A 22247-nucleotide genomic window follows, 5' to 3' on the forward strand; every position below is an offset into this window, starting at 1 on the left:
TGTGCCGGTGGCGTATTTAAGATCAAACGTGAAAGGTGGCGTGAACAGATATGGCAGCGGGAAGTTAAGCTTTAGAAACCTACATAATTTTATTTTCCTAATTACTTTTGAAGTATAACATACGGGTACCCACTGGGTGGTGATGTGAGTGCCACTGGGTTCCGGTGATCAAACGCGAAACGTAGCATGAACAGATATGACAGAGATAGATTTCAAACGCTACGTTTTCCTCAATTCATTTGAAACTAAAGCATACCGGGATGCCCCGCTGTATGTAGGTGATATGTGTGCCACTGGCGTCATTTTTTCAATCTTCAATTTAGAAGATCAAACGCGAAATGTGGCGTGAACAGATATGCCAGCCGGAGTTAAGTTTTAGAAAGCACTACACGCTGAAGTCATCTTTGTATCAACTATGAGCCTTCAAAGTAGAGGGAGGTTGTTTCAAAGGGACTGAAGATTAGATGCCTACGAGGGTAGCTCAAGAAAGATCTCCGATGACCCACTTTTGGATGACGAATGAGGCTGAAACGTCGGATACATAATGATACATATCTCCATAGGTCACATGCCTATTTTCATGACTGAACTCCAAACTGTTTTTTGCTTCCAGCTGCTAGTATGGGGTGATGTGTGTGTACGTTTGAGCAAGGAGGTTATTTTAACCACCTTGGTTTGAGCCTCTGGCAGCAACCTTTGATCTGTACATAAAAGAACCTAACACACGTATCCAGAAGAGTAGGGGTACCCTATTCTCCAAGCAGAGGTTTCGGTCGAGTGGGCTAGTAGTGGCCGGTTTTTTTACGTAGTTACGGGAGGCAGACGTAAAAAACCTCGGCCACTACTACCCCACTCGACCGAAACCTCTGCTTGGAGAATAGGGGTACCCGGTGTGCTTGGTTGAAAACGCAAGCCGCTGCGAAGCCAGATTGTACTACCATTAGCCACTTGAAAAAAACAAGAAGTAGGCGGTTCGAAGTGTATCTGAAGGAAAATAACTTTTCATTCCTTTTTACCTTTCTACCATTATAAATATACATCTCATTTTATTCTTTGACCCCGTTCGTCTTGCCGGTACTTCCGGTTTGTTCGGCGTTGGAAGGGCTGATTGTCTTCAAAATTTGCGCATGGCAGGAATACTGTGTGCATTCTGAGTAGATGTGCATGTGTAACGGGAAAATACTGTTTTTCTTTACATATATTCTGAAAATGTTGGGTCTATGTTTCATAAACACTTTATCAGTCACGCGATGGCGTATGTGCCCCACGAAAACAGGAAAGACCCCCGGACAACATGAAGGAGGAGAAACTAAGGAAATCATTTGGCATGCGGCACTTATTTGGCATGTGGCCCTTATTTGGCATGCGGTACTTATTTGGCTTGCGGCACTTATTTGGCGTGACACCGGGTACAAAGCGAGCGCTCCACCAATGAGCTATTGCACTAATATCGCCTGTCCCTATGAGCTATGGCCTGCGGCTTGCGTACCCAAGCCAAGTGCTGGACCCTTCATCCTATTAGCACGTCTTGTCAGGCAGCGAGGTCCACGTGCTATTGATCCATTTAAGTTTTAATTAGGCTCTATAAGCCTCCGCGGGTCGCCGGGAAAATAGTCGAAATTGGCCAAATAGAGTCAATTGTATGAAGGGAGTCGGCTACGGGGAGGGTCAAATATGCAACCCGCCTGCGAATGAAACCCTCCATGACCAAAGCCCCCAGGCAAATGTTCTCCCGGCGCGGTTAGTCTGGTAGAGACTAAGTTTTGATAGCGAGTTGATTGCCTTCGTTAACCTCCACTTATCTCCATTTCATTCCACATTTCCGTGCAATTAGCTCTAGAGTAATCGTCATAATTGGTTACTCATCACTGGTGGGATCAAATGACCAGTAGAGTTATGGTCCAGTGAATTAGGCGCCCACTCGACTTTCTTTGGATTTCTGAGATGGCACATTTGTCCATGCAAATGGATGTCGTGATACCTTTTACAATTATATATGTTAACTAGGTTGGAAAATTGCGACTTTGGGGAATTGCAGATGCACGACTGTCTGCCGTCGTGAAACTGGTAGGTAACTATGTACAAACAGAGACCGCCTCTCAAATGCTGTTGTACGGGATAGAGTTAAGCACAAACATCGGTCCGTACAAAAACCTCCTAACCACTGTAAAAAAAGCTGAAGTGGTACCCCCACGTATCATGGTCATCGGGACTAGCCAAAACTATCATGCAAGGAACCGTCCAGGAATGAAGAAAAAGCTGTAGACAACGGAAAAGATGGGAGGATACCATCAGGGAATTGAGCGGCGGGGTACTCATCATCATCTTGTCGTGAGAGTATCACGGATGAATCATGAACATCACCCTCCTCCCCCAGTCCTACCTGTCTTCCATTGCTCTTAAAGAAAACATTGATAGGAACAGAAAACCGAGAAGGATGAACAAAGGTAGTTGTCAGATCTTTTGTGATGCCCAACGGTCAAATAGTTAGGCTAGGTGATAGAAGAGATGAAAAAATGAGTAAAAACTCCATGAAACTGTACAGCACGAAAGATGATGTTCTGCAAACTCATAAAGATGGCAAATATCTGAAGAAAGATTCATATCCACAATGAAGGCCCTCAACGAATCAAACTAGACAAAAAGGCCTTGTGAATGCAAGCATATTCAAATCAGATCTGTTGGCCTGTTGTCTCCTTGCTCAAGGTTTTGCCCTTTGTTTGGGTAAGCTCAACATCCGCTTGGAGAGATCAGACGATGTCAGGTATTCACATCATCCCATTGATGTGTGTGTTCCTTTCATCATTAGCACGCTGTTATTGCTTTTGCTTTCAAAAAAACGCAGATAACATCAAAACGCCGGTGTCGAGGCCTGCTGTGTAGGCGCATCTATCGGTGAATGACCTCTTGCTGGTCTAAACTCGATGCTCTCTTTTCTGCCAATTAATTCCGTCCGTTTGATGAGTTACGCATAATTGGTATGATCAGATAGAAGACCATTAAATGTGTCCATGGAATCAAATGCACATCGCACACTTGTGGTAGGCGATCTAAGAAATTTGTGCGACTAGTCTTTGGAACTTCAATGGATCCAACACACTGTTTGGTTATTTATAATAATGACACAAGTTAAGGTGCTGTTTTTCAGAGCAAATCGCTTATAAGGTAAAATTGGTGATATCAGGCATGTTGGCCGCCTTGCTGTTTTTTCCCTTCAACATTTACTAATCTGTGGTTTATGGAAAACTCTGGAAGGTCCACATCTAAAAAACGCATCGTGGTCTGTAAAGAGACATTTTATTGACGTGTTGGTAATTGTAATTTGAGTTTTGAGGAATCTGGTCTAGAGATTCTGGGAGGCCCACGACCCAAAACACACTTTTGTTGTAGAAATAACAAAGTTTGCTTATTTTTCAGAGCGAATCTCCTGCTATGTGGTTTAGAACGAAGAGTTTGGAAGGTTCACGACCCAAAAATAATTTTGAAGGGTCTATATCACTATGAATAAACAAATGTGTTGCTGTTTTTTCTTTCAGAGCGAACCTCCTGCTGGTAAATCTGGTCGTGTCGGACCTGATGACGGCTCTGCTGTGCGTCCCCTTCAACATTGACTACTACGTGGTTTAGAGCGAAAAGTTTGGAAGGTTCACGACCCAAAAACAATTTTGAAGGGTCTATATCACTATAACAAGTAAGTATATCACTATGAATAAACGAATGTGTTGCTCTTTTTTCTTTCAGAGCGAATCTCCTGCTGGTAAACCTGGTCGTATCGGACCTGATGACGGCGCTGCTGTGTGTGCCCTTCAACATTGGGTACTACGGTTCACGACCAAAACAATTTTTGTGGGGCTGTAGGAATGACCTAGTTTGTATTTTTCTTTCAGAGCGAACCTCCTGCTGGTAAACCTGGTCGTGTCGGACATGATGACGGCGCTGCTGTGCGTGCCCTTCAACATTGACTACTACGTGGTTTAGAGCGAAGAGTTTGGAAGATAATAGTGGAGGGTCTATATGAATAAACAGATTTTTTTTTCTTTCAGGGCGAACCTCCTGCTGGTGAACCTGGTCGTATCGGACCTGATGACAGCGCTGTTGTGTGCCCCCTTCAACATTGACTACTACGTGGTTTAGAGCGAAGAGTTTGGAAGGTTCACGACCCAAAAACAATTTTGAAGGGTCTATATCACTATAACAAGTAAGTATATCACTATGAATAAACAAATGTGTTGCTCTTTTTTCTTTCAGAGCGAACCTCCTGCTGGTAAACCTGGTCGTATCGGACCTGATGACAGCGCTGTTGTGCGTCCCCTTCAACATTGACTACTACGTGGTTTAGAGCGAAAAGTTTGGGAGGTTCACGACCCAAAAACAATTTTGAAGGGTCTATATCACTATAACAAGTAAGTATATCACTATGAATAAACAAATGTGTTGTTGTTGTTTTCTTTCAGAGCGAATCTGCTGCTGGTGAACCTGGTCGTATCGGACCTGATGACGGCGCTGCTGTGCGTCCCCTTCAACATTGACTACTACGTGGTCCGGAGTGAGGACTGGGTCTTTGGCACGGCCATGTGCGCAGCCGTCAACTACATCAAGACCGTGAGTCTCTACGTCTCCACCAACACACTGGTCGCCATGGCGATAGACAGGTGGGTGACCTTTGACCCATTTACTAGCGTGACGTGTCCGTATGGTTACTGAGCTTTCAAACTTTATAAATCACAGGCAACTATGTCTCTCCCCATCTTGTTCTGCTCCTAGCTTTGCGATCGTTGGTCCTCGTGTGAGTTTGGTGCGGTAGAATTGTCACTCTCTGAGCGGCCTTAAAAGATCTAAGACAGCCTTTTCCGTATTCAAAAGAAACAGCTACATTTTGCAGGCTAAAACGACTAGACTACCCAAGGAGTGGAACAACCTGCCGGCACAGGTTCCCCTATGTTCCACCCTGGACAGCTTCAAACTCCACATATAGTCTCTTCCGTTCCACCCTCCCACCAAGACCTCCCAGTAACATAATCTTCAACACGCTGAAGGCGGTTACCGTAACCGAAAAAGGAAGAAGACCCTAGCCCTTTTTGCTATCGTGCGACCATCGCACGATGTTTGTAATGGGGCCGGTTAATGTACAAACTGCAACTAAAAAGGCTGGAGGATCTCAAATCCGACTGAATCCTCTTGAAGTTAGTCAGCCTCTAAAGTGGCTTGGTTTGAAGAGTCCCATAAAGGCCGTCTATATCCAGCCTGACCTTTCGAGTTGTAAATATATGTCCATGATAGCTATTATTTCCCCAACACGCTACCGGGTCCGTGCTAGCTGTCACCTCTGGCCATCACATCTACCAGCTATATCCATAGAAGTTACTCATCTTACTTCTCTGCAATATCTGAAAGACATAATTCAGCTACCATTTTTTTGTCGGTTTCTTGTCTGATGTCCGCTCTAAAAAAACGAATAGAAGTCGCCCCTTACCACCATGCCTACCTGCAATATCATCCGCAGATGTTGTTTATGCCTCACTTTGCTTTCCTGCAATATTTGAAAGACATAATTCAGCCATCACTTCCCGACCATGCTTCCGGGTACTTTCGAGTCTGAGGTGGTTGTAATTCTTTCTACCCTTCCACTTGTCACCTCTGACCATCACTCCCTTATAACCGCTAAGGTTACGTATGGCTCATTTTACCTTCCTGAAATATCCGAAAAACACAATTTAGCCACAATTTCCCGACAATGCCTCCGGGGCCGGAAGAGTCTGAGGTGGGTTTAGTTATCTATGACGCACTTTGCTTTCCTGAAACATTTGAAAGACATAATTCAGCCACCATCTCTTGATCATGCTTCCAGGTACTTTCGAGTCTGAGGTGATTGTAGTTTTCTCTACTCTGCCAGTTTTCACCTCTGAATTTCACTTCTGCATAGTTATCTACGCCGCACTTTGCCGTCCTGCATGAAATATTTCCAAGACATAATTCAGCCACCATTTCCCAAACATTTCTCTGGGCGCGGAAGTTTCTGAAGTGGTCTCAATTCGCTCTACCCTGCCAGTTTGCACCTCTGACTATCACCTCTTTATACCCACTGAAGTTAGTTATGGTTCACTTTGCTCTCCCGCAATATCAGAACGTCTTTACGACCCCATAGCCGGCACCTTTATGGCCCCGTGTAGACGCCAGGTGAGATTTAGCTCGTAGCTAGCCTGGTGACGGATGGCATTGCAATGTCTTGGTAAAGCCACACACGTTTCCAGCAAACACTGCCAGATGCATACCAGGACATTCGGGGGCATTCATCATCCCATGAATGTGCCTGGCCAAAAGGTTCAAACGTTGAATAAAGAGTATGGCATCTTTTGAACGCAGAATGTTAGCTTCTACCAAAAGGTGAGCGGTATTGTAGCAAACTTGGCTTTGAGAATATATGTACAGTACAGGACGCGTTAGACTGAGTGGAGGCTTCTATTATTTGGTGGAAAGAAAGAATATGGCATCTTTTGAACGCAGAATTGTAGCTTCTACCAAAGGTGAGCAGTATCTTAACCAACTTAGCTTTGAGAATATACGTAACGTACAGGACGCGTTAGACTGAGTGGAGGCTTCTATTATTTGGTGGAAAGAAAGAATATGGCATCTTTTGAACGCAGAATTGTAGCTTCTACCAAAGGTGAGCAGTATCTTAACCAACTTAGCTTTGAGAATATACGTACCGTACAGGACGCGTTAGACTGAGTGGAGGCTTCTATTATTTGGTGGAAAGAAAGAATATGGCATCTTTTGAACGCAGAATTGTAGCTTCTACCAAAGGTGAGCAGTATCTTAACCAACTTAGCTTTGAGAATATACGTACCGTACAGGACGCGTTAGACTGAGTGGAGGCTTCTATTATTTGGTGGAAAGAAAGAATATGGCATCTTTTGAACGCAGAATTGTAGCTTCTACCAAAGGTGAGCAGTATCTTAACCAACTTAGCTTTGAGAATATACGTACCGTACAGGACGCGTTAGACTGAGTGGAGGCTTCTATTATTTGGTGGAAAGAAAGAATATGACATCTTTTGAACGCAGACTTGATAGCTTCTACCATAGGTAAGCTTAGCTTTGAGAATATACCGTACATGACGTGTTAGACCGAGTAGAGGCTTCTGATATTCGGTGGAAATTCACTCATCTCTCGGGATATCTGCTCCGCGACACTGTCAAGCTGTCCACATGCGATTAGAAAAATGTTTTTGTATAGGCATTGAAGTCCAGCAAAGTAATCATAACCACATATGGCCATTCTGAATTGAGAATTGGGTCGTCTTAGTGGTGCCTTATTCGGGCATTTCGGTGTGGAATAGATTGCATTGAGACGTTTTCGAACCAAGGGGCGAGCTGACGCCATTCTCCTCCCATGTCCTCAAACGACCCTGTCCTGCCTTGAGTCGAATGGCACGAAACAGCATTGTCGCAAAGCAGTAACGAACCTAAAAACGTTCCGCCTGTGCTTTGAATCTCTTTCCATAAGAAGACGAAATTGGAGTATTCAGTTGAGGTTTGGCAGATATGGAAACGCTTCGGCTGTCCTTGGAATTCTCTTTTGAAGAAAGTGGAATGAATCCTAGCTTATCAGTTTGCATCACAGACCGCCTCTTTGATGTCATAATTCGCTCCAAGTGACAACAATATGATTGTCACGATCACGTTAGATTACACCGGTGAGACACGGAAGTGCACATAAAGGGGGCATTAGACAAGGCTTTCATTTCCAGGAGACCTTTTCAAACACTACAATTAAGGCTTGCATTATCTTTTAAACTGTTTGGAAGCGGTGAGAGCCGGATGCCTCGTTGCCCCTGGTTACTACGAGTCCACTTTTCTATCCCGAAATTGGCATTGAATTTGTTTGAAGCGATTTCAAAGGAAGCTGTAATCATATGTCTTATCCTACTCTACTCTACTCTTGGGACATCTGCTCCCCGTCGCTGCCAAGATGTATAGATGAGATTTAAACTCTTTTGGTAGGCATTGAAGTACAGCCAAGTGGATCATAGCCACACATGACCATCCTGACTTGGCGGAGAATTAAGTCCTCTTGGAGATGTCTTGTTCGGGCATTTCGGTGTGTAATAGACTGGATTGAGTAGATTTGGACGCCGGGGGCGGGTTGACGTCGTTCTCCTCCCATGTCCTCAAATAACCCTGCCCTACCCGCAATGCATACTTAATCTTACGGAAAGAGAAGTTGAGCTTCTTAAGTCCAATAGAACATCTTTGACATCGTGTATTCGTTGTACTAAAACTTTCAATCTTAGGCGACAATTCTAAACTGATTCATTTCCATCAGTATGTTTGCTTCAAGCCTTCAAGACCACAACCACCAAACTTCAGGACCAAGGACAGCTCAATGTTCCCGATGGTGGGAAAACAGAAATCGCCGTCGTCAGATTTTCACAAAGTTCACACACACACACAAAAACACGCAGAAAAAACAAGCTTCGAACACAACATCCACACATTCAGCACCAAGCACATGTCAATGTCTTCGATGATGAAAAAACAGAGATTGCTCTCCTTAGATGGCGAAATTCTATTAAAAAAACACTAAAAAAAACAGAAAAAAACAAGCTTTAAAGACAACAATCCGCAAATTAAGACCAAAGACATGTTAATATTTCCGATGGTGGAAAAACAGAGATCGGTGTGGTGAGCGCGTGGTGCGAAGTCGTAAAACACTAGAAAACAGAGGAAAGAGAAGAAATGGAAGTTGCGTGGTGTTCTTTTCATAATGGAAGTCACTCTGTTTTACTCTTTTACTTGACCATTCAGGAAAACTTTTCCCTCATGTCTCAAGGCTAAATAACCGCACGGCATGAGAAAGTGGACGCACGCTGTGTGTATCAAGTAACCTGTGTTCGGCGGTGATTTCCCTGGGCTGCCTGTCTTTTGATCTATTGCACACGGGGGGGGGGGGTATCTCTACATGATCTGCACGCTTGGCATGCTCTTTCTTAGATGTACGCAAGCTGTGGCTCTCCTTGAGAATGGAATGATTTAGAGCTTATCAGTTGGAAATATATACCACCTCCTTGGCCTCCTGAAACTTCACCTTCTCCTCTTGAGAACAAATGGCATAAACAGCATTGTCGCATATGAAACACCATTGACAAAGCAGTAACAAACCCTAACCCCGGGTTGACACCTGTGCTTTGAATTTATTTTGATAAGAGGATAATGGTGTATTCGATTTGGAGATATAAAAACGCCTCGGCTGTCCTTGGAATTCTCTGATGAAAAGAGTAGAATGAATTAAAGCTGATCAGTACTGTCATGATACACCGCCTCTTTGGCGTCATAATTCGCTCCAAGTTACATCTATGTCATTGTAACGACCACATTTGATTATACCGGATTTGTCTACACATAAAGGGTGCATTAGACAAGGCTATCATCCCCAGGAGGCCTTCTCAAATACTACAATTAAGGCTTGCATCATCTTTTAAACTGATTGAAAGCCGTGGAAGCAGGATGTCTCGTTGCCCCTAGTTATAACAAATCCACTTTTCGTTCCCGACATTGGCATTGGCTGTGTTTTGAATTTCTGTAATAAGAGAATAATAGTGTATTCGATCGGGAGGTATGGAAACGCCTCGGCTGTCCTTGGAATTCTCCATTGAAAAGAGGAATGAATTAGAGCTGATCAGTTGTCAATATATACCGCCTCGTTGGCGTCATAATTCATTCCAAGTAACATCAATGTGATTGTCACGATCACATTGGATTATACCGGCTTTTTGTACATATAAACGGTGCATTAAAGAGTCTTTCATCACCAGGATACCTTCTCAAACACTACAATTAAGGCTTGCAGCATCTTTTAAACTGCTAGAAAGTCGTCGAGCCGGATGCCTCGTTGCCCCTGGTTACAACCAATCCACTTTTCGAACCCGACAATGGCATTGAATTTGTTTGAAGCGATTTCAATGGAAGCTGTAATCACATGCCTTATTCTACTCTTATGTTATTTCCCAAGGATATCTCTTGCCAAGAACAGAGATGGAGAACTTGATTAATCTTTTCAAACGTTGTATAAAGATAAGATGAGACTTGAATTGCATTAAATTTGTTTACAGCGACTACAAAAGAAGCTGTAATCACGTCTTATCCTACTCTATTCTTACTCTCCAAGGTTATCTCTCGCCACGAACAGAGCTAGAGATGAGAACTTGATGGGTCTTTTCAAATGTTGTATGAAGATAAGATGAGACTGAAGCAGGCCGCACAACAGTCCCTACATCTCCTTACACGTAGCACACTTCTGCCAAAAGTTTCCTAACAGCTGTGTTGGAAAAGACATCGTAGGCAACGGACGAAATTCTGATGCAAAGAGCCAACCAAACCCGCAATGAATTTTTTGTAATCGTAAAACAACAATTCCTGTCCAAATAACATATCGCAACTTTGCTGGTCAATGGTCAAATGCTTTCTACTCATTGTTGAATGTTGACTTTGCTACTGATCATTGATAAATACTGGCAATTCACGAGCCAAGCCGATCACCCAGAGTCCCACGTACGCACATTATGATCTGCTGGCTACATTTCACTCTGATGGGTCCGTGTAAGCACATATGACTGTCAGTGCAAAGAAGATCGTGCAAGAAATCGCCTTGTCATCTCAGAATTTTAGCATGATAAAACAGTACTAGCAGCTCTGATGTCCTTCAGTGTTGATTTTTCAAAGAGCGTATAAAAACAGCTCCTAGCAGTTACAAATCTAATAGCTGATGCTCTAAACTGCTGAAAGCAATTGAAGCGACGTACGAAGTACGAAAGGAAATCAAATTCTATCGGAAAAGGTTAATCATATCAGAATGTTAGCATGTTGAAACAGGGATAACAGGTTTACTACTGATGTCCATAAGCTATCTTGTGTACTGGTGTTTCAAAGTGTGTATAAAAACAGCTGCTAGCAGTTACAAAATCTAACAGCTGATGCTACAAACTGCTTAAAGCAATTGAAGCGACGAAAAGAAATTAAATTTTATCGGAAAGTTTAACCAATTCCCCGACAGTACCTGGTACGAGGGGAAGAGATTTGAAGTGTAATAAGGTTTAGGATACACGCTACCAAGCTATCTCATCTACTGGCGGTTCAAGGAGCACATAAAGACAGCTTAGAGCAGGTACAACGCTACTGCTAATTCTCACTGCTCGAAGCAACGGAAGTAGGTGAGGAAATGCCATTGTATTGGAAAGGGTTGATCGAGCTGGTGTCCTGAAGATAGCTTGTGTACTGGCGTTTCAAAGAGCGTATAAAAACAGCTCCTAGCAGTTACAAATCTAATAGCTGATGCTAGAAACTGCTTAAAGCAATTGAAGCGACAAGAGGAAATCAAATTTTATCGCAAAAGGTTAATCAAGTCGCATACAGTACCTGGTACGAGGGAAAGAGATTTGAAGTGTAATAAGGTTTCGGATGCAAGCTACCGAGCTATCTCATCTACTGGTGGTTCGAGTAGAACATAAAGACAGCTTAGAGCAGGTCTAACTTCTAATTCCCTAAACTGCTTGAAGCAATGGAAGTGGGGTGGGGAAGTACAATTGCATTGGAAACGGTTGATCACCAAAAGAAGCTAGTGACGAGGTGAAGTGATTTTTAGTGTATCCTGTGTGTTACAACCCTTCAGGAACTACGGTGTGATTTGATTTTTGCCCTTAACTGCTCGAAGCAACTGAAGCGGAGCGAGGAAATGCAATTTTGTTGGAAAATATTGATCGAGTACTAGAAGTCATCGCAAGGACCTGGTGTGGTGAGAAAGTTGAATAGTATCCGGTCAGTAAACGCTGTTTGACGGTTCAACCTAATGACAGCCTTATCACCAATGCCATAGAAATCGTTATGTGGACCCGGTGCATCAACATTGTACTCGATTGAAAACTCTCCTAGCCATAGAAAATCTACATCTTCATTTACAACAGTACCTACCCTAGGTCTCCCTTCAAACTTTAAAGTCGAGGACTTTTGCAGCAAGACAGGGAAATTGGTCGTAACAGAAAAACTTTGAGGTGTCGAAGTAATGTTCAACCTGAAGTGTTCTTGTGTACGAGACTCATTTTCATCTTACTCTGAGACTTTGATACACGGCGCGAGTGCGTGATGCCAAGTACGCTAGAGGAGACAGTAACAGCCCTAGGTCTCAATCTGAAGGTTGAGGACTTTGAAGACTCCGTTCGCGCGCGGCGTGTGGCTTCTTGCCAGCCCGTAGGCGGTACGTAGAGTAGATTATACGAATTGGAGCATAACTCTACCACAGTAATCACCCTAGGTCTCACTTTAACAGGCTGAAGACTTTGAAAAGCTGGAGTCGTAACCGTGCCTGCAGAGAAACTTTCAAAGCAATAATCTTAGAACATGACTACAAAGTTCGTGCGCATCGTGTGACTGCGTGCCGACCCGCTGGATGTAGTGTAAATGAAACGACGGGATGCATAATTCTACAACTTACAGCAAACACCCCAAGTCTGCCTTTAAGGGTCGAGGACTTGCAAAGGTTGGAATCGTACGTGAACCTGGCAGTCAGGGGACAGATTGTCCTGAAAAGTGTACACCCAACATTGGTAACCTGATATGAAAATTAATGATCAGGTCACTCACTGTAATCCCGGACTGACGACACGGCGCAATTGAGTGCCAACCCGTGGGGGGAAACGGGGAAGGCCAAAGAAGACTTGGCTGGATAATATCAAGGTGTGCACTGTCCTGGGCACATCACAACTGATGAGTGAGGCCGAGGACAGAACAGGATGGGCACGGATCACTGATGCTGGCTGTTGTGACGCCCCTGCGACCACTGAGGTCACGGGTCTGAACTGATCTGTACTGAAGTACGCAAGAGGCGACGGGGTGCATAATTCTACAACTTACAGTAACCACCCTAGGTCTCACTTTAAAGGTCGAGTGCTTTTAAGAGTTTAAATCGTGCGTGAACTTGGTAATGGATTTGGCCGTAACATTACTGCAATAAGCCTTCGGTCCATGTGGACGCGTGCCAGTCCGTGGGTAGAAGCGTAGGTGGAAATAGATGAAATAGGGTTACTCCTGGTACCAACCATGTGAGGATTTAGGCACCGACTGAACCGTCAGGTTGCATATAAGCTAAAGCCCCTATCTCATTGGACCTCGACTTGTTGGCCACTAGCAGCTGTTGCAAATTACATTCGCCAACCTGTCTCGCAAAGTTGCCAAGTTGTTTCCACGTTTTCGTTGCCAATGAATGACTTTTTGTCGACTGAAGTGGCTTTTTTTAGGTTAGAAAAACGCAAGTGGCGAATGGACGCGAACTAGACGCAAACTAGTTGCAAAATAGTCTCTAATATTGACCCTCTATTGGGCATTGGGTCATTAGTCGCCAAAAGGCGACATTTATCCTGTAAAGAGTTATGTGTCAGTTTCAAGGTTTTTATGTTCCAATAAAGCTGCAGACATATATCATTACACATACATGGTGCAAAACACATAAAAGAGTGAAATCAGGTGTATGGTTCGTGTCAGCTCGTTTTAGTAATTTCTGTCACTGTAAGAGTCGAATATAGTTCATGATATGTTACCTATGATGCGCCGAGTATCATACATGAATATCCTACATATGCTATAGATTTATCAATTTATGTGTGTAACTTGTACCAGAGAAATCTCCCTGTTACGTATTGCACTGATGGCAACGGATACATGATATGTTAAGGGAGGCTATTGTTTGTTTCTGTGTGTACTACTCCTGTACACAATGTCCTGGATTTTATTTAGTTTTTTGTCACTCATGTATGTCTAGTTTATGTATATTGTTTATGAATATAAAATTTCTTTTTGAAATACCAATAAAGAAAAAAAAAGAGAAATCTCCCTCCTATATCCCGCAGCACACATAAAAACAAAACAAAACTAACCTACTTTCTTTGGAAGTTGGCTGAACTCGTGGTTCGGGTGGGGGTCATTGAACCTTGCGTGACATCTCGATGCACCATAATCCACACAGTGTAAAGCTTGTGTTAAAGGCAACCAAAGCAATATTCGGGACCAAAAATGCTGAAATCTTTACTGTAGTGACATTTACTAACTGTCTAGCACATTTGTATAATAATAACTTCATACTTTGAGCATATTGAAATAAACCGTGCAATAACATGCCATACGATGATCCCCTTAGTTCCACGAGCCTACAAAAACCCCGGCAACGATTTTCAGTGATTTCTCACATTACAACAAAGTCATATTTTTGCATCATGCACATCGCTATACGTGGTGATAGCGTTGTTTGAACTAAATAGATAAATAAATGACTAAATAAATTGACTTTCAAAATCCGATTTTCGGGCCCTAATATTACATGGGTTGCCTTTAGCCTTCAGCACCATCTGTTGCTAGGAACTCATGACGCTCGCATGTTGGAGATTTCCTGTTTTTGGATGATCTGGCCTTGGTGCTGAATTAGATGTAATTGCTTTCAAGATTAAAGGACCTCGTACAAACACTGACGAGTTCGCCGCCTTGTATTTACCATCGGGGTCTGATCGTTTTTAGATGTGCTGTGCTTCAAATGAGGTGCTGAAGTGTAAGAATATATGAGTAAATGTCCCATAGCTAGCTAGCTAGATTGAGGCCTTAGTTCGTTGTTAATTTTCTGTGTGTGTCTTGGTCGCGGTGTAGGAAGGGTGATAAATTTTGATGCCGAATCTTTTTGCCTCCCAACCAACGTGAAATACACATTTACAACTGGATGGAGTAAGGGAAATGTAACGTTACTAGAACCAACTGGCAGAACGAATCAATACTAGTTCATGTGTATGTAACCGACTGAACATGTCGAAGTCAATAACTCCTATGCAAATGTCAGTCAAATATAAATCATGTAGGGATAGTTCCTATGATAAGACAACACCGTAGGAACTGTTGCTATCCTTTGTGTTGCAAAGCGGGATCGATCCCGAGTACCTGAGAGTTCTACGCGAAGTCCTCCCTTCAAGCTTACATAAAGTAACGAATGTCACCAGACAGGCAATACTGAAACATCAGTGTGCGACTCCAAGCAACGCTCTGTGTACATGATTTTAAGCCAAGATTAGAGTCATTAACAAGGTACACGGGACTACTGGACACCTGAGACAGCATCTTTTTTTCCCATGGCAACGCCGTGTGCAGAAGGTCAATGTCGCATTCGACGAACGAAAGAACTGTAAGGGCGACTCCAAGCAACGCTCTGTGTACATGATTTAAAGCCAAGATTAGAGTCATTAACAAGGTACACGGGACTAATGGACACCTGAGACAGCATCTTTTTTCCCATGGCAACGCCGTGTGCAGAAGGTCAATGTCGCATTCGACGAACGAAAGAACTGTAAGTATAAACAAAGTCGGCGAATTCTAATCTAACTAAAGCCATATAGAGCGAATAACCTTATCACTAAGGTACAACGGGACTAATGACCACCTGAGAAGTATGCCCAACATTTTTCTTTACCATGACAACGCCATGTGCAGAAAGTCACCGACGCATACGACGACTATAATTATGTACAAAGTTGGCGAACTCTAATTCAATTAAAGTCAAATATAGCTGAAAGCCTTATTACTAATGTACAATAGAAATAATGACCACTTGAGGAGAAGGCTCAACATTTTTTTTTACCATAACAACGCCATGTGCAGAAAGTCACTGTCGCATACGGCGAACGAAAGGACTGTAACGATATACAAAGTTGGCGAACCCTAATTCAATTAAAGCCATATATAGCAAATTGCCTTATTACTAGGGTACAACGGGACTAATGGCCACCTGAGAAAAATGCCAAATATGTCTTTACAATGACAACACCATGTGCAGAAAGTCACCGACGCATACGACGACTATAAATTTGTACAAAGTTGGTGAACTTTAATTCAATTAAAGTCAAATATAGCTGAAAGCCTTATTACTAAGGTACAATAGGAATAATGACCACTTCAGGAGAAGGCTCAACATCTTTTTTTACCATAACAACGCCATGCGCAGAAAGTCATCGCCGCAAACGACGAACAAAATGGCTTTAATTCTATACAGAATCTGCCAATAAAGGGGCTCTAGTATTATTTAAAGCCAAGAATAGCCGTATTAACAAGGTACAGTGGGACTAATGAACACCTGGGACAACGTTTTGTTTCACCATGACGACGCCATTTGCAGAATGTCACTGAGGCATATGACAAAGAAAGGGACTGTAATCACACAAACGAGTCGGCCCAGAACGAGAACTCTAATATTGTTAAAGCCAAGTATAACCTTATCAACAAAGTCCAACCTTATCAAATGGCGCTAATAAACACCTAAGTAGACAGCCGAAGAAAATGATTAACCAAATGACTGGAGCTGTATAAAGACTTGGCCAAGAAAGGGACTCTAATTTCGTCACAGCCAAGTATACAACGAGCCTAATTGACAAAAAACGTAAACGTCCCAATATTGAGTTTCACCATGACAAGGTCGTATGCAGAAGGCCACTGGCGAATATGACGAACGAAAGGAACTGTAAGATGCATGCAGACTTGGCTAATAAAGAATGCTATTGTATACAGCCAGACCTTGCTAACAAAACATATTTTTTCATTGATTCAAAACCACAATTGAAACCGTCGTTATGGTTAAGAAATCTATTTTTGTTCAATTTTTGATATACAACTAATGCTGTACACAATGTCCCTGACGTATTAGACATACACAGAGCTGATAATTGCATATATATATATATCCTTGGTTCGAATCCCTGCCACCGATTCTATGTCTTTGAGAAAGGCACAATTGTCTTCACTCCATAGGGGCAGTTTGATAGTGATCCACTATGTAAAGGGGCACAGCATCGAAAGGCGGAGCCCATCTCTCTCCTTCCACCACCCTTTACCTCCTCAAGCGAAGTCAGGTACCCATTTGTACACCTGGGTGGACTGAGTAAAGCCGTGTTAAGTGCATTTCCCAAGGACACAACGTCTAGCCAGGAATCGAACCCGTGACCTTTCGATCTCGCCCATTTGAGACCAGCGCGTACCTATCCTAGCTTTACTGACTCTGCCGACGGCTTCAATCGATGCAGTAAGAAGAACTGCTCGTAAATCACTCTCACAGCTACCCAGGTAGCAGTAAAGCGGATGAACGCCACAGACGCGAAGTGACCAATGTAGCCAGCTAGCTCCCGCGACCAGTGGGCCTCTTCTATGGGTGATTTTGTGAGTGAATATATACAACGTAATCCCTCAACTGGTGGAGCGAGAATAACATACGGGTAATGAAAAAGATAGCCACAAATTGCACATCCTTTATGAAGAAATGACGCGCAGAAAATAAACCTGTTCAGAAGGGATTTTGTGGCAGATTCCAACCTCCGAATCCGGTATTCGAATTTTCGACGGCGGCGCAACCGGCGCGCTCGAAATGCGTTCGAAATATTCTATGGAAGCCCGTGTGATAAAACATATAGCTACAAATTGCACATACTTTATAGGGAAGTGACGCCCGAAAAATAAACCGGTTCAGAAGGATTTTGTGGCAGAGGTTTCTGGCCAACGGCAAGAGTCATCCTTCCCCATAGTAGTATAGTCCACTGTGTTCTGCTGCTGCAGTGGTCGGTACATCCTGCAGCCGCAATCAGTCTTTCTTCAATCCTCTCCACCTAGTCCGATTCTTCGCAAGCTTGTTTAGCTCCCGTAGGTATAGATTGAAGTTGCTTCTGTGACTTAAGCCCAAAGAAAGCCATAAGCAACAAAACATTATTCTTACTACAGAACTTTGATCACTTTGCAAGAGCTGATTTTGTATTTTTGTTTCATTGATGTTGTGTAATCTCTGACAAGTTTCACACATTATTAAATAACCTGAAGCAATTGATGCAGATAATGTAAATGCCTTTAAGTTTGTTTTTTCATTTCGCGCTATAAGGGGAAAATGGAAGGTCCGCGGCGCTTTTAATCTAGTCACATACAAGTATTGGACAAAATGTTCGCGGTGGTTTTAAGTTCGCGGTGAAACGGTCGCCGCGAAAATCGCGAACATAAGACCACCGCGAACATTTCTCCATTTACAGTATGCTAATGTGCACATTTTCTGAAGTCCTTCAAGAAGTGAAGCGCTTTTTATGTACGTCTTCCATTTTAAGACACACAAACCGTAACGGACCCTTTGACATTTGATCAAGGCCGATCATAAATATCTAGTAACATAGTTCAAAGCAGGGTTTGTGGAGACTCTGCCTAATGGATAACGGACGTGGTGAGAATCTAAATCCAGCATAACGAATTTTCCGTGTCCCTTTTAACGACTTGTGATAATCTTGCATGTATGTATTTGTGTGTCATCATAGTTTTTTATTAAATGACATCTAATTACAGGACTTTAAGATGACATGTTCAAGCTGGTGGCTTATGTTAGTGTCGTCATCGAAACAAAGGATATAACAGAATAAAATCAAACAAATACAGTCAAACAAATACTGAAAGCAAAGCCAAAAATAAGAAAGTAATAGAGTCGATTCCATGTCACCAAGAGGGTTTTCAGATAATATTGCTAATGAGTTCAAACAATTTTACAAAAAAGGCTATTCCAGTCAAAACAGTTTTGAATTGTTCGAACAATTAAGAATGAAAGTTTGAACATGTTTGAACTTATCTGTAAATTTTGGAACTATTTTGAAAGTAATTGTACAAATTTCTCTTTATTTAGAACAATTTTCAAACATCTATGTGATTGTTTCACTGTTGGAACATGTTCCTACAATTTGTATCATTTTTCAAATGGTAGCTTTGGGTTATTGCCCCCATAAAAGTAGGTGCTAATCGCACTCTATTGTCTGCCTCTGTATATTTCTAGATTTCACGTCTGGACTTTTGTCTTGAGGTGTCTATACATGGCACCTAGGCCTAATCCCCTATACTTTGAAGGGATGTGTGAATTGCCCTGTTCCCATCCCACTGATCCAGTTACATCATGTTGTTCTAATGTTGGAACATGTTGGAACAAATGATCAACCTGGGTTGCAACAGTTTCGAAAATAATACAAATAACACGTGCAATGTTAGAAAATTGTCTAACATGTTGAAACACAGCAGAAACTATTTAGAACATCAATTAAATGTTGGAAATTGTTCTTAACAGTCACTTGTCTCCCTTAGATTGTTACAAAGGTTTTGCAAATGTTAGAACAAAAGGCAACAAACACCCTCTCGGTAATGTGGAATTGACTCTATACCGTAGGTAAGCCAAAAATATGAAATATGTAAATTATTATCAGGTAACTTTATCATTCCAAGTTGAACATTAAGTAATATTTCAATATCTATTAAAGAATTAGAAAGAAATGGAGAGCCTCGAAGGAATAGACTAACTAATACATAATCTACATCATCATTGATTCGAAATGTGGTTCGTTATAAATCTCAGTTTGAGTTCTGTTTGTCTCTGCAAGAACTCGGACTTTGCCTAATGAGCCTGGTTGGGAATCTAGGATGACTTAACTGCTAACCTAATATCATCATTTCATAATGAAGAATCTGAGGCGTTGCTGTGGCGTACGTTGTTGGAATCTGAATCCAACATCAACAAACTTGCCGTGTCCTTTTACCGCCTCGTGACAATCCTGTGCCATTTTTGATTGATGATGATTGGTTCATAGGCACAGTTGTCTCAACAACTTGTAGGTGGCAAGGTACGTGGTCTACAAGTGGAGGAGGTATAGGGTTGTTGACTTAGAACTTGTTGAATTTACAGGTTCTAGGTTCGAATCCTTCCCAGGCCTCAATGTTATTCTCCTGGGAAAACCCCTTACACCTATTTCATCACTCATATTCCAAGTGGGGCCGCACCAGCGCCTTGTAACAAGTGGTCTTGACCTAGATGGGCAGTGGGTTAAACTGCGCCGAATGACCCCTAGGACCCTACCGGCTTTGCTAGTGGCGTGGTTCATATGGGTGTCCCACCGCAGATCGTCGGACAGTTGTACTCCAAGATAGGAGTGGGACTTGACAACGCGGTAAGGGCTTCTCCACAGAGGGAGTACTGGGTTAGAATGGGGTGCCCTTTACGGTTGATATGGAGGATGTGACATTTAGAGGGATTGAAAGACATAAGCCAACGATTTTACCAATTTGCTAGCGTAGGGTATAATCTCAAATGTAGGGCATGACCACAACATACTATTTTATCACAAACGATGCAATTTGTGATAGCATGTAATTGAAGCTGACCGTTTGGCTACCGTTGTGAACCCATAATCTGCCATATGCTGCCCCCATTGCTGCAAGGTTGCCATGATGAAATTATATATTACTGTGGAAGGATTGGTTCCTCAATTATAATTTGTCGTCCCAGTGACAACTCGACGAGCAAACCATGGCGGTCAACGACCACAAGTCGCTCATTTCTGCCCCTGTGCCCTACAGCGGTTACCATGGCAGCGGTTGCCATGACCACTTAAGACAAGAAAAAACATCTACTATATGTCATCTTTAAAAAGTTTCGTGTACTTTTCTTGGTGACGTTTTACTTTAACAAACAAACAATCATCAACCATCACTTTGACCCAGAACGATAATGATTGCTAAAAACAGAAAATAACGAGCACGCTAGCAAACTCTTCAGTGTAATAAGACTTTACAAGACTATGGTCTTAAAGATTTAAAATTGGATGACGTTAAAGAAATGCTCGATCACGGGACCACGATCACGTTTCTTCCGTAATACAAATGCAGCTTCAACCAGGATGCCATTCCCAAGATTCGGATTTTTCGAATTTCAATGGCTCTCTTCTGTAGATACATTGCCGTTAAGTTCAACCTGTGGCAAGACCTTTAATATTATACCATTTCAGACGATGAGTATGTAACTTTTCTATTCTAATCATCAAAATGACTCTCTTCTGCAGTTGTCTTGCTGTCACGTGTAATCTGTGGCAACAGCTTAAATGTCATATCACCGTAGACGACGACATCGTAACTTTTCCATTCTAACCATCTAACTGATTCTCATGTGCAGGTGTCTGGCAGACACGTCCGACTTGTGGCAACAGCTTTAATGTCATATCATTGTAGACAATGACAGCTTTTTTTCTGTCCTAACCATCTAAATGATTCTCATTGTAGATGCCTGGCCGTCACGTCTGACCTGCGGTCCAGAAAGCCCACCAAGCGCCTGTACATCCCCATCGCGATCATCTGGGTCGCGTCCCTCCTCCTGGCCGTCCCGGACCTCATCTTCTCCGACACCGTCGAGTTCCACTTCGGAGACATCGGCGACGTGTACGACGAGCTGTTCTTCGTCACCGGCGCCAACGTCTCCGACGACTCCTACGACTTCCTCTCGCCCTACACCGGCAACTACGCCGGCGTCGACGTCAGGACGTACTGCCGCAGGATGTGGAGTATCGACCAGAAGGTACGCCCATTTCTGTTTACAACAGTATTTATTTATTTATTGAACTTTCGAACAGCTGGGTGGCCCATTCAAGTTTGACAAATTGATTTTCAATGGGGCCTAGACTGCAAAAGAGTAAAATCATCAGTTTAGCAAAGAAAATAAACTTTACAAGATTGTAAGAAAGCTGGGTTGAAATACATTTCATTTCTTTCCCTCCCAGGTGGCGTACCGAGCGAAGTCCCTCCTGATCTTCGTGCTCCAGTTCGCTGTTCCCGCCATCATCATGGCGGTGTGTTCCCTCCTGGTGGTCAGGACCGTCTGGTGGCGGAAGATTCCCGGCATCCAGTGCGGTTGGCAGATCAAGGCCATGGAGCGGTCCCGCCGGAAGAGCTTCCTCCTCGTGATCCTGGTCATCTCCTTCATCCTCTGTCTAGGACCCTCGCACATCTACGACCTCATCCGGGACTACGGCAACGTGCTGCAGAAGGAGGTCTGTATCTGTATCTGTAAATGTTTCTGTATCTGTATCTACGTAGCCACTTTATCATTATCTATATAGCCGGCAGAGCTTAACACACCAGCATCTGTATCTGAATCTACATGTGCATATAGCCGATATAACCGCCCTTCGGTGTAACACACCAGCAACTGTATCTGTCTAGCCGTAACCACCGCCCATCGGTGTAATACAGCAGCTTCGCAGGCACGCGGCGCTGTCACGCCTAACTTTTGCACATTTAGCTGTAAGCGTTGTTTAAAGCTTGCTAATGTAAATGCCCTTACAGTGCTTGGTGGCAACTAGATCCAATCTATGATAGGTCTAGGGAAATCTAGGGAAA

The 22247-nt window shown here is 42.9% G+C and overlaps 1 protein-coding gene across 1 annotated transcript in view; it reads left to right on the top strand.

Moving 5' to 3' along the window:
- LOC136422493 (prokineticin receptor 2-like) overlaps positions 1–22247 on the top strand; it is a 34566-nt gene that overhangs the window by 11442 nt on the left and 877 nt on the right. Inside the window, exons 2-8 of the mRNA XM_066410263.1 lie at positions 3537–3590; positions 3742–3816; positions 3888–3941; positions 4249–4302; positions 4455–4652; positions 21135–21426; positions 21629–21898. Of these exons, the coding sequence (XP_066266360.1) occupies positions 3537–3590; positions 3742–3816; positions 3888–3941; positions 4249–4302; positions 4455–4652; positions 21135–21426; positions 21629–21898 (997 nt within the window). The remainder of the gene's footprint in view (positions 1–3536; positions 3591–3741; positions 3817–3887; positions 3942–4248; positions 4303–4454; positions 4653–21134; positions 21427–21628; positions 21899–22247) is intronic.

Source organism: Branchiostoma lanceolatum, chromosome 17, assembly GCF_035083965.1.
Source record: "Branchiostoma lanceolatum isolate klBraLanc5 chromosome 17, klBraLanc5.hap2, whole genome shotgun sequence".
NCBI lineage: Eukaryota > Metazoa > Chordata > Leptocardii > Amphioxiformes > Branchiostomatidae > Branchiostoma > Branchiostoma lanceolatum.